At 39.7% G+C, this 11,303-nt stretch overlaps 5 protein-coding genes across 8 annotated transcripts in view; 2 read left to right on the top strand and 3 right to left on the bottom strand.

Annotated features, from left to right (window-relative positions):
- Window positions 1–2,309, bottom strand: part of LOC109546226 (phosphatidylinositide phosphatase SAC2) — a 6,586-nt gene extending 4,277 nt beyond the window's left edge. For 2 of the 3 annotated variants that reach the window (XM_019917109.2, XM_019917110.2), the window contains exons 1-6: window positions 2,063–2,307; window positions 1,053–1,675; window positions 828–997; window positions 606–778; window positions 359–551; window positions 68–233 (exon numbers count right to left, since the gene is read on the bottom strand). In XM_019917109.2, the coding sequence (XP_019772668.1) occupies window positions 68–233; window positions 359–551; window positions 606–778; window positions 828–997; window positions 1,053–1,675; window positions 2,063–2,159 (1,422 nt within the window). In that variant the 5' untranslated portion in view covers window positions 2,160–2,307. Of the gene's footprint in view, window positions 1–67; window positions 234–358; window positions 779–827; window positions 998–1,052; window positions 1,676–2,062 lie in introns of all 3 variants that reach the window. The other variant, XM_019917108.2, reaches the window with a different exon arrangement.
- Window positions 2,310–2,422: 113 nt separating this feature from the next.
- LOC109546227 (prolyl 3-hydroxylase sudestada1) lies at window positions 2,423–4,456 on the bottom strand. The gene is made up of 6 exons (XM_019917112.2): window positions 4,158–4,456; window positions 3,728–4,104; window positions 3,389–3,670; window positions 3,032–3,335; window positions 2,766–2,977; window positions 2,423–2,711 (listed from the first exon to the last, which is right to left on the bottom strand). The coding sequence occupies exons 1-6, from the start codon at window positions 4,354–4,356 to the stop codon at window positions 2,448–2,450; spliced, it is 1,638 nt and encodes a 545-aa protein (XP_019772671.1). The 5' UTR covers window positions 4,357–4,456; the 3' UTR covers window positions 2,423–2,447.
- LOC109546230 (twinfilin) lies at window positions 4,412–6,897 on the top strand. The gene is made up of 8 exons (XM_019917115.2): window positions 4,412–4,779; window positions 4,827–4,904; window positions 5,062–5,173; window positions 5,402–5,564; window positions 5,634–5,871; window positions 5,926–6,069; window positions 6,131–6,249; window positions 6,313–6,897. Exons 1-8 carry the CDS (start codon window positions 4,755–4,757, stop codon window positions 6,454–6,456), a joined length of 1,023 nt encoding a protein of 340 aa, XP_019772674.1. The 5' UTR covers window positions 4,412–4,754; the 3' UTR covers window positions 6,457–6,897.
- A 71-nt stretch (window positions 6,898–6,968) lies between these two features.
- On the bottom strand, window positions 6,969–8,171 carry LOC109546231 (RPII140-upstream gene protein). 2 transcript variants are annotated; one of them, XM_019917116.2, is made up of 5 exons: window positions 7,924–8,171; window positions 7,703–7,868; window positions 7,552–7,640; window positions 7,351–7,484; window positions 6,969–7,302 (listed from the first exon to the last, which is right to left on the bottom strand). In XM_019917116.2, the coding sequence occupies exons 1-5, from the start codon at window positions 8,067–8,069 to the stop codon at window positions 7,031–7,033; spliced, it is 807 nt and encodes a 268-aa protein (XP_019772675.1). In that variant the 5' UTR covers window positions 8,070–8,171; the 3' UTR covers window positions 6,969–7,030. The 2 variants fall into 2 exon arrangements, with proteins under 2 accessions (XP_019772675.1, XP_048524420.1); XM_048668463.1 differs by having other exon boundaries at window positions 7,919–8,136.
- On the top strand, window positions 8,158–10,712 carry LOC109546228 (S-phase kinase-associated protein 2). Its single transcript, XM_019917113.2, has 8 exons — window positions 8,158–8,343; window positions 8,401–8,629; window positions 8,756–8,867; window positions 9,272–9,495; window positions 9,556–9,839; window positions 9,893–10,020; window positions 10,073–10,232; window positions 10,299–10,712. The coding sequence occupies exons 1-8, from the start codon at window positions 8,285–8,287 to the stop codon at window positions 10,489–10,491; spliced, it is 1,389 nt and encodes a 462-aa protein (XP_019772672.2). The 5' UTR covers window positions 8,158–8,284; the 3' UTR covers window positions 10,492–10,712.
- Window positions 10,713–11,303: the final 591 nt, after the last annotated feature.

Raw genomic sequence — 11,303 nt, 5'->3', positions numbered from 1 at the left:
GTCATGACCCCCATGACCCCCCCCCTGGATCCGCCCTTGCCCTTAGATGAATAGGAAAAGTAAATACCTGAACCACATTAGTTCTATCGAGACAGTCCATGCAATTGACGCGAAATATCCCATTTTGCGAGCAAATATGTCCTTGCCTGTCTCGCCAACAGTAGTTCATGTCTTTAATCACGTCGGCAACGGCACTGATCAGGATTGAAACGTTCTCAAAATGCATGCCCTTGCTAATAAAATAAAAAATAAATCATATGAAAGACCTGTAGTAGACGGAGAATATAACTCTTAAACCTGCGCAAAAAATTGACGCCCATTTTGAACCACGCTGAAGCTATTACTACCCACTTCTTACCAATATTCATGGAAATCGAACGTTACATATGTAAGGAACGGATTATCCAGCAGCAGCATATGGTGCGAGTAGGCGTCAAAAATGACCTTTTCCTTGCCAGTTTGATCTACCAAATTAACGGCGCAAACTGGACCGTACTTTCTAATTTCCTCAGAGAAATGCTTCTCGAAAGCTATGCTAGTTTCTGCTTCACCTGGAACAAAGCAATCAAGTAGCGGTGCGGCTTTTATATGAACGAATAAGTTACCTTTGTCTAATCTGGGCGGCGGCCTGTATTTATAGCCAGGTTGCGACCAGAAGACCGGAACCGAGCCTCGAACCTGCAGAAAAGCCACTTCGTGGCTTTGGTACATGATTATTTGTTCGGTCTCCACATAATTAGCCACTTCGCCGTCTTCATCCACGCCACGGCGTTTGTATCTTTAATAAAAATAAAAAACTGTCCTTTTTCGCCCATTTCCAAACCCACCTAGTTCCAGCTCGAAATCGGCTTCGCCGGGACAAAATCCCCAATGTGAATATTTCGTATTGCTTGTTTTTTGCCTCTTCCCCAAGAAACGGGCCCACTTCCACTTTGCAAGCTTCAATTTGTATGTAGCCCTGGATAATGGGCATAATCCACGGATTGCATAGGGAATTCTACAAAGAAACTTTCCAGTAAGACTCATTCAATAGATAAATCTTCAATGCCCACCTGGCTTTTGAGCAAACAATCCAACATATGTTTATTCCAAAAAAACTTATCGTCGGCAGTTTTCCACAGACAATTTGGGTCGACACGTTGCTCTTTTTCCAAAAAGCACAGTCTCTGCAACGAGTTGGTCAAGTCCGTGGTACGCGAATAGTAAAACGAATTGGCATCAGTAAAGATTTTGTAAAATTCCTCGATAATCTGCCTTTCAAACTTGTCCTTATCCTTGATTTCCCTCTTGGGTGTTCCCGATGCAATCGCAGCCGCTTGCTGGGTGGTATTCTTGATGGTATTCCCAGCCACTCTCAAGGTGCCCCATGTCTTACTTAGCGTGTTCTTTTGCAGCTCGAGCAGGGAGTTTTTGTTGGTCCGTCCTGTCCGTATTCCAATGGACTGATGCTTGGGGCATGGCCGCAGCGAAAGCTCCACATTTTCGGTGCTTAGGGGAAGAAATACAACCGATTTTACCTTGTACACTTCGTTGTCACCGTGCAATTTTCCTACTAGGGCACTTTCTTTGATTAGCAACAGACGTGCATTGAAAAGGGGAATATGTTCGACTTTTCCAATTATACCGTCGCATAGTCCAAGGCATATCGGGTCTTCAGCTTCTGTTAGATCCCAACCTTTAAGTAAAATTTGTGAATTTTAAGGGTTTAGTAGGCGCAAATCTCGGAAGGATAAGAATCGACACAGTGGAGTTTGGGCATTAAATATAGGTTTTACAGATGGTCATTGCGATTTCTTGGTAGGTGAATATTAAGATGTAGAATATACCAGATCTTGCTTTTACTGGGTTTAACTCAGTGGCCAGTTAGTTCCTAGAACTAGCAGGAATTCAATAATTTTTATTCCCAAACTGATGAGAAATTGCCATTCGATAAACTAACTTGTTTCACTTGCATCGAAACAACCAAATGTTTCAATTTTCCATAATAAAAATTGCACAAAAGGCCACATAACAAACATAGAAAATATTGAAATCTGGGTTACAAAGGAAGAATGCTACTTACCAGTTTTGGGGATGAAGACACCAGTGTTCCGATCCCACCACAGTGAAAATTGGCCCTTCACGAAAATATAAAATTCATTAGTGCGGAAAAGTTCCATTTTCCAGCTGGGAAAACGGGGAAATCCTGGAAAAACCTGCTCCCTTTTCAAAACATCCCAGAACGTCAAAACACAAACAAACCCAAGTGAGGTTAGAAGAATTAGTAATGGAATTTCAGAAATGTAATGTGTAAGAGGGAGACATAAAGATCAATGAACTCGCACATGCGAGTAGTGATGAATCATCTTTTGTCTTAGCAGTGACGCAACTGAAGCTATGCAAGGTAATAAATACTAATTACTAACTGCACTAAAACAATTTATTCGGAAAAACTCAAGTCGATTTATTTATTCAGAATAGGCACAAATCAGAGCATAGAAACACTGACACTGGCTCTGTTTGCTAAAATATTTAGTAAACCTGGCCGAGTCTCTGTAAATAATATTCAAATTGTTTTCCTCCGGGTCGATGGTGATGAGGGCGTTTTGAACTTCATCTTCAATAGTAACGTAATGAGTGCGCGCACCAATCACCCTCTTATTGTCTTTGCAACCAAAGTACATAACGAGATCGAGCTCGTTTTTCTCCTTCCAATCGTACTCAGTCAATAACTGCAACAAGAAAAGCATTATAATTGGTCCCGAGTGTAACTAAGCAGTACTTACGGCATAACTTCCAGGCGTCCAGCGTTGCAATTCGAATTTCATTGAAGCCCTGCCATTGGCCAACTCCAAATCAGTGTACCTTTGCAATAGGCGAAACATTTGATTGGATTGAAACAGGTCCAATAATCGTTCGAGATTATGCGGAAGCGTTGACGAGTCGGCTATTTCATAGGAGTACCTGTTTATTGGGGATACTTTCACCCATTTTAAATCTAAAACCTTTGCGATTAATGGGAGGAAACTTCAGTTTAGTTGGCACTTCTCACCAAGGCTTTGCAAATTGTCCAAAATTGCCGCTAACGATTCCTTGCGGAAAAACTCCTTTAAGGAAATTTCCGAGTTTTCTTCAATATAGCTTTGAATTAGTTTAATGGTTTTGCCATTTAGATAATCTTCCTTAATCCAGGTTTCCAGGTCAATGTCCACTACTTTTGAATGGTGGCAATCGCGACTGTACAGGCTGTTTTCTAGGGGCTTGTAAAGTGGCAAATCAAACACAGGGGGAACTTTAGTGTGAAACCAGCCGTTAATTGATAATCTGTATTTGTTCAAACTCGTCACTTCAGCAACCTTGAAAAAATTGAGATATAACAACGAAAATATTCAAAACAGATGAAACCTACCTGATGGTAAGAGTCATTGGTTACGGGAAAGAAAACCAACTGGTTGTTTCCTGGAAAGATTTCTCTAACCACTTCCAGAGGCTGCCCATTTTGATCCTTGGAAAACAACTGCAAGGAGCCTCCGTCCTTTGTCTCCCACCCATATTCGTCTGTTAAATATAAAATAAACGCTACTTTTCTATCCTCTCTTTGGTCATCGTGCACTAAAAGATAATCAGTGTTACTGTATAGGCTACAGGTGGCTGATATATGAGTCAAGTCATAACCGGTAATCGAAGCAATCTGAAAATAGGATTTACTTTTTATTGCAAACACTTCAAGTACAAGCGATGAACTCACCCATTTCATCAGGTCATTTTTCAGAAAGTCATAAACAGTTTCAATTGAATCTATCGATGTTAAATATTTCAGGTCTTTGGACTGGAAGAATTCGTAAAGATCCATATTTCGCACATTAAAGCTTATTTCGTAAAGGCGTTTTCTTAAGTCGTCTAGCAGAGCCGGGTTATCTAGAAGCTTCTTCACAACACATACTTTAAATGGACTGGTGATTACTTCCAAGTGCTTGTTGCTAATCGGAGAATTTGAAGTCCAGCTTTTTTTCAAATCCTCTTTGAAGGTCGGCTCGTTCAGCTCAGCTTGGAAGTTTGGCTGTAGTTTTATTCTCTTCTTCGGCTGAGTGAGGGGATCGTTTGCACATGTTGCCATTAGATGACCTGAAAAGGGCTGTTTGTCCCAAATGAAGGCTTAATTGTATTATCAAGCTTACATCCAATGATGCTTCTTGCTGGCTGAGTTTGTTCCAATAGTTTACAGTCGTTGTCCCAAAGTTCACACTCCAGTTCAGGCTCACTTTCAGACGATTCTTCATAGAAAATCATTTCGTCCTCAGCCTCATCCGAACTTTCCTCATTATCACTATGTTGGGAGGCTGCTCCTCTCTTGCGATCAAGCCTGTTATCTGACATATTCCAGCTTTGGCAGTGTGAAGAAAACAAGGATTTATCTTCAAGAAAATACAGCACACAACATGTTTCTAACCCCGAATTTCCGCTGTTTGTGGCCGATATAACCTCTAACTAAAAATATTCAACGACTGATGATTGATTTAACTAGAGAAACGTCAGCTGGTCTCATTTTGCACAAATCACCCCTTTTCTTACTGCACAAATTCATCTAAACTAAATGTTTTTGAATGCTTTTTAAGTGGAACTGACTACTTGTCAAAACTATTATTTATAACCTCACCTTGTGTCACTGTGGCAGCAGATCTAAGAACAAATAAGCCTCACCTATAATTTATTGCCAATAATAAACATTTAGTCGTAGTTAATTCCGTGCTTTATCTTAGCCAGAAACGGACAAAATGTCCCATCAAACAGGAATAAAAGGTAAAACACTGCAACAATTTGGTCCAAACTAATATTCTGCTTCTTAGCAAATGAAGCTCTAAAAAAGTTCTTCTCGAAGTGTAAAGATGGGAAAATTCGGGTATTTAAAATCGCAATAGAAGAGGGTAAGTAAAACCACATTGCACTGTGTATTTTAACGATGTACTTTGGGTTGAGACTCAAGTGCATTGGCCTGAAGTAGTAATTTTCAAAGTGTACGTTTAACGATACACATTCCAACTCCCAGCAGGTTGCTTTGCTATTATTCAAAGTTCCTTTTAGAGCAGCTGGTGTTGAAAGATCAGCACAATGAGAAGCACAATTGGGAGAAAGACTACAGCAAATACGTGGTTCCATTAATCGAAGAAAATCAGCCGTGCTACATCTTATATAGGTAAGCATGAGCAGCAAAATCTGAAGTTCTGAAGACAAGTTTGATCATTTTTACGTACAAATTGTGCTCATCATGAGGGCGTCCAGGGCAAAGCAAAGAAATTATTCATTACTAATTAAGTTGATTTTAACCAGTGCTCTGGAAGCGCCGACCTGAATTCAAACAGTTAAAATCTGAAAACTGATCAGGTAATTTTGATGTGTTAATTGCTAAAAATTTATCATTTAGACTGGATAGTAAAAGTTCGCTTGGATATGAATGGCTGTTTATTAGCTGGTCGCCAGACACTGCCCCTATTCGCCAAAAAATGCTTTACGCCTCCACTAAAGCCACTTTGAAGCAGGAGTTTGGTTCATCCCAAATCAAGGAGGAGCTGCATGGTACTGTGCTGGTAAGTTTAAGTTTTTTTTCATGGTTTGTTTTCTACTTAAAAGCGTGGTTTATTTGTTTACCGCAATAGTCGGAAATTACGCTCGAGGGCTATAAAAAGCATAAAAAGGATGTGGCTGCTCCCGCTCCACTATCAATGCGGGAAGAAGAGTTACAGGAAATAAAGAAAACCGAAGTTAACACAGAAATTAACATTAATAGCAAACAGCAGACTCTGGGAGGCATAGAGTTCCCTTTAACCGAGAGCGCTAAACAGGCAATTGTTGATATGGCGCGAGGCTCTTACGACTATTTGCAACTACGCATTGGTATGTTTTGGCTAACTCAAACTAGAAAACGCTTCCAATGTTTTTGTTTGTTAGATATACCGGAAGAAACTATTAATTTAGTGTGTGCGGAGAATATTTCCTTAGAACAACTACCTGCGAAAGTTCCTAGCGATACCGCTCGGTATCATTTGTACAAGTTCAAGCATACTCATGAGGGCGATTATACTGAAAGCATAGGTACAGGATCTATTTTAGCTACGTATTAGGGAAGCTTTGAAAGTTTCAAAATTTTTTGCAGTTTTTATTTACTCAATGCCGGGTTACAATATTACAGTAAAAGAAAGAATGCTGTATTCCAGCTGTAAAATTCCCCTGACATCAACCATTACGGAGCTAGGGCTTGAAATAATTAAAAAAGTAAGTAATTTGAAACTAACTAATTAATCTAGGATTTTAAATTTGTCTCTTTCGGCCTCTCAGATTGAAATAGATGCGGGCTCTGAACTTACGGAGCAGTTTCTTTATGAAGAGCTTCATCCTACCAACAGTTTGCATCGGCCGAAGTTCGCAAAGCCAAAAGGCCCTCCTGGTCGAGGCCCCAAACGAATGACCAAGAACCAGTAAACTTCCTTAACAGGACCTGTTTCCTATTTGAGCGCCGTTTTCTAGCCTAGCTTTGTTTTATCCTCAAGAAATAAGTATTCAAGCTCTTGCGACTTTATTTACTATATATTTTTGTACTATTATATTTATATACTGTGCTCAGCTGATGTTTACGGTTGGAGAATATGTATGTGCTAAAGGGGATGAGGATCACTAAATAAACGCTTTAAAGTTTTCAATTATTACAAGTAACTTATGTTGTAAAAGCTGGCATCCTGAAAACTGATTCTTTTGAGTGCTAAATTGTAGCAGTTCGTTTGGCTCCTTTCTGGACAAATCGTTTTTCCGTGTACAACTTTTATTGAACACTATCGCATTTGATCCTCATCCTATTCGGCTTGAACTGTTTTATTCTTATTTAAAGCAGTGTTAAATTGTTTTGGAATATAGTGTGTATGCAAACGTTGGATGTTCACTTTCTCCCTTGCTCAGTCCAGTTCAATTGCCAGCGGTGAGACTAATAAGAACACCCCTTTTGTTGGATTGTATCAATTTATTTGTATAGGATAACGAACACTAACTCTTAAACGTAGCCCTATTTTTCCTCTTTAAGAGAAATGTGCAAGTGCCCTGTTTTGGGCTTCTCTAAATTATCAAGACTTTCTCCGGATTTTCCCACCTCAACGTCGTGCAACTTAACAATGGCAAATTCATCCTCTTCGTGCGCTTCTTTCAATCCCTCTCTTATAATTTCTTCACGCCGCTGGGTAAATCGCTGCTGCCAATACTTAGTGTCGTCCAACGATTGACCGGTTAATTGCAAGATGCCATAAGTGCAAGACCCACCTAGGAAACCCAGTGCTCCTCCTGAAAAAGCCGGGTTATAACGTGGAAAGGGTCAATATAGAATCTTACCTACGGCGCCTCCTGCTAGCCAGGCTCTGGGACCCAAGAAGAATTTATACATACTACCAGCAACAGCCCCTGCGATTGCATACTCCTTAATTCCATATGTGCCTGTATATACTTGAATCATTGTTGAAGTGCTTCTAAAATGCCGCAATTATTTAGAAAAATTACTTTTCTGGAAAAGTGTTCTGTGTATGTTGTCCTCACATGACTAGGGTGGTGAACAAGCCTATTTTCGCACTCCATCTCAAGGCCCCTTTTCCGAAACCGATAGTTACTTTCTCTTGCAGCTTTGACTAGAAAGATTTGCTCTTATTAGCTTGCGTACGTTTCAGCTAAGAATCATGTTGTTGCTTACTTGGGCTTCGAAAGGAGTCCTGAACTTTGTAACCTCGTTGTTCCTCATAAACTCTTCATAGCCACTTTTCCCTTGAACAATCCCCCCATAAATCGCTCCAACCACTATGCCCATGCAGCCGGACTGAAGAATCGAGTTGGCCTCAGGAGAAACGGTTCCAAATTCGCTGAAAACATTCCGCTTTGTTAGAGGGCTTCTTTGAACCCAACCTTTTACCTCACTCTGTCTCGAACATTTGCTTTATTGCTTTCCATCCAGTTACTTGTTTGATTTCTTGGGTTATATTAGTATCTATGGTGTGAGTTTGCTGAGGTTTATCTCGATCGAATATGTGATGGACGAACCCCAGAAAGCCTGTATCGGACATTTTTCAGCAACAGTTTTCAATTCAATAAACTCAAAATATTATATAACATAACCTCAAACCCTAACACAGCTGATTTTGACTGATCGAGACATGTTCATACATAAAGACAATGGACATGTTTATGGTATTTGACTACTGCACTTTGGAGGTTAGTTTCTTTATTTGGAGGGAATAAAGTAAAATGTAAAGTTGGAACGACGTTTATTTGCGGAAAAATGGCTCAACAGGATGTTCTTCAACAGCTAGATGTGAACGTGGACCATTCGCCGGTACGGTACGTAAGAAATCCCAATGTTTAGTTAGTTTAATTGAACCCGATTGAATCCTCAAGGAAACGTGCCAGATTCGATGACCCTTCATTAGATGAGAACAAGAGGAGCGTGTGGAGCCTGACTAACAGGGATGTGATCCTTGATGAGGTTTACGATCATGGAATTGGTCGGTTGGACTGCGATTTTGATGATTTGCCCCTTGAAGGTGACACGATTTTCAATGGACATCAGCCCAAAGGAGTGGACGTGTCTTGTGCCTCAATGACTCCAGATACCAGAGGCAAACATGTTAGTATACTGTGCCTGCAAGCGTTTGTGAAATTGAGCATACCCTTAACTTTTTGGCTGCAATTTGGGAGTTGGATGAGCGTCTTAAGTCGTAGTGACAGTATATCTGATGAGGCTTTTTTCCAGGTTGCTGTTTTAGGATCGACATTACCTAAAGATGCGTATGATAAATTTTCAGTTGGAGAGTGGAGTGATTTGTTGGTCACCAAGACTGTTGTACAGACTACCGATAAAATTAGTGAGTATTTGCTCTGCAATTTTACAAAAATAGTGTAGGGTTACCAGACGGTCTAGTATTCATTACGCCGATCGTAAGTGTCCGGGTTTAAATAGTTGCGTTTATAAATAATGTCAAATAATAGTCCATTCTCTTAGCAATATGTGCACTCTCAGGTGGTGTGAGCCGAACTCAGATTTAGGCAAAAAATTCAGAGAAACAGACTGTTTTTGCAAAGCAATTACAATTGCTTGTACAATCTCTCTAGTCTTGCAATTCAATCCAGTGTTGTCTTCAATTCAGGACAATATTAAAATATTTTCATAAGTTAAAAGAGGGCCACCTCAATTTCAAACACCCTCTATCCGACTCTATCCGATTATTTAAAATCCACCAAAGAAAAGCTAATTATGTATTTTTTTTAGATTATTTTGATCTCTTAAGCGACGAAGTGATTCTTCAAGTATTCAGATGGCTACCAAAGAGCAATTTAAAGGACGTAGCACTATGTTGTAAGAGATTTTATAGACTCAGTGAGGATGAGAGTCTGTGGACTCGAATGGACCTGGCCGGCAAACATTTGAAATCCGGCCAATTAGGCATCGTACTCAGTAAGCAAGTGGTCGTCCTACGATTGGCACGTTCAGAGGTAAGACATTCTCTAAACCAACGAATCGAATCGGCGCCTTATTTCAAAGTATCCAATCAGATCATGGACGTAACGATCCAACCCGGATGCCAAGCCTTTGAGGCTGATTTCCAATCCAGGCTGTTGTATTTAGATTTAAGTATGGCCTGCATTGCGTCAGACAGTTTAGTTGTGCTGTTCAACAAATGTAGAAGACTGAAGAAGTTAAGTTTGGAGAACGTTCGGGTGAACGACTCCGTGCTGTTGGCATTATCAGCCAACAAAGACATTGAAGTGATCAATTTTGCCATGTGTTCAGGAATACGAGTGGATGGTCTTGAGCACTTGCTCTCAAATTGCAAGCAGTGAGTACTGGCGCTGTTCTCATAGCAATGTTCAAATTTGAGATATTTTTCAGAATCACAGAGCTGAACATTGCGTGGACCTATCTGAGTTCGAATAGTATTAAATATATTTGTGAAAATCTGTCACCTACCATGGACAGATTGAACTTTTCTGGCTGTAGGAAGCTGATGACTGATAGATGTGAGATTAATTCTCCGGTTGTGAAACTTATAAAAATCAAATATTGTTGCAGATGTTGCTTCATTAGTCTCCAGTTGCCCAAAACTTAGGGAACTTGACTTGTCTGATTGTACAGTTATAACCGGGGAATCCATTAAACAGATAACTATTCTCAACAAACTAACCTTTGTTGCCCTCTCTAGATGTTATTTCATACCCTACAAAGCCATATCGTAAGTATAGAACGCACGACAACAACACTTTATGTAATCATTCCCAACACCAATTTCCCCGTTTAGAATGTTAAAGAAACTGCCAAACTTGTTGTATCTGGACATACATGGAGGGTACATCGAAGCTACCGAGCTGAAGGAAATCCAAAAGGACTTGGGAAACTCAGTACAGATCAACCAGTTCAAATTCAGCTCGATTGCTAGGCCCACCGTTGGCGTGCACCGCTCTAGTATTTGGAACATGAGAGTCCGCGAATGAGGCTTGCATCATAAAACATTAAAATTACAATTACTTGAAGAAGTTAAGAGACTCTAGTTTTTATTGTTTATTTATTGTATTTTTTATTATTTAGAGGTGAGGACATTTTCATTTTCATTTGACTCGATTCAACATTGTAACAAAAGATGTACTTAACCGACGGTCGAGGTTACTTGAAGGCGAGAGTGTCCGGCCCTATTCAAATAGATATTGAAGTTTCAGTCGTTTTTCTCGCATTCTAGTTACCAAATCAGCCCTTATCCTAGTTTATATATACTACATCATTTAGATTCGGCTGAACAGAAAAACGTTTTAAATATGTATTATTTTTTTTAAATTGACTTACATCCGATGTAGAGGATTCCGCGGACGAGAGATCCTCAAACCTGACGTCTTTGTCCGTTTTTTGAAAAGCAACTGCCCGGTGATTTTTGTCCGCTTGTTAGTGCATCTTCCTCTATCCCAGTTACTTCGACTTTGATATTTTCCTTAAATTTTTTGTATTATCAGCCGGGTTTAGTGGAGTTGTTCCACAATTTTTCGTAAAATTTTAAATGATTAATTTTCAAAAAATTAAATCTATCCAACGATGCCAAAACGAATTCTGTGGCTCGAATGGTTCTTGAGAAACTTCGAAAAAAGCAGTGTTATGTTCAAGTGGATTTTGCAACTTAAAAAAAAACCACGCACATCTAAAACTTCTTGAATTCAAGCATTTTTGAGAAAACTGCCAACATTTCCCCATCCATGGTTCACTTTCTAAAAAGGTCATTTATTTCTGTCTAGAATGATGCACAAATGAGCGTTCTTGC

Source organism: Dendroctonus ponderosae, unplaced genomic scaffold, assembly GCF_020466585.1.
Source record: "Dendroctonus ponderosae isolate FM_Combo_2020 unplaced genomic scaffold, Dpon_F_20191213v2 Dpon_F_20191213_7, whole genome shotgun sequence".
NCBI classification, from domain to species: domain Eukaryota; kingdom Metazoa; phylum Arthropoda; class Insecta; order Coleoptera; family Curculionidae; genus Dendroctonus; species Dendroctonus ponderosae.
Note: the sequence above shows the minus strand (reverse complement) of the source record. Positions and strands in the feature narration are given on the sequence as shown.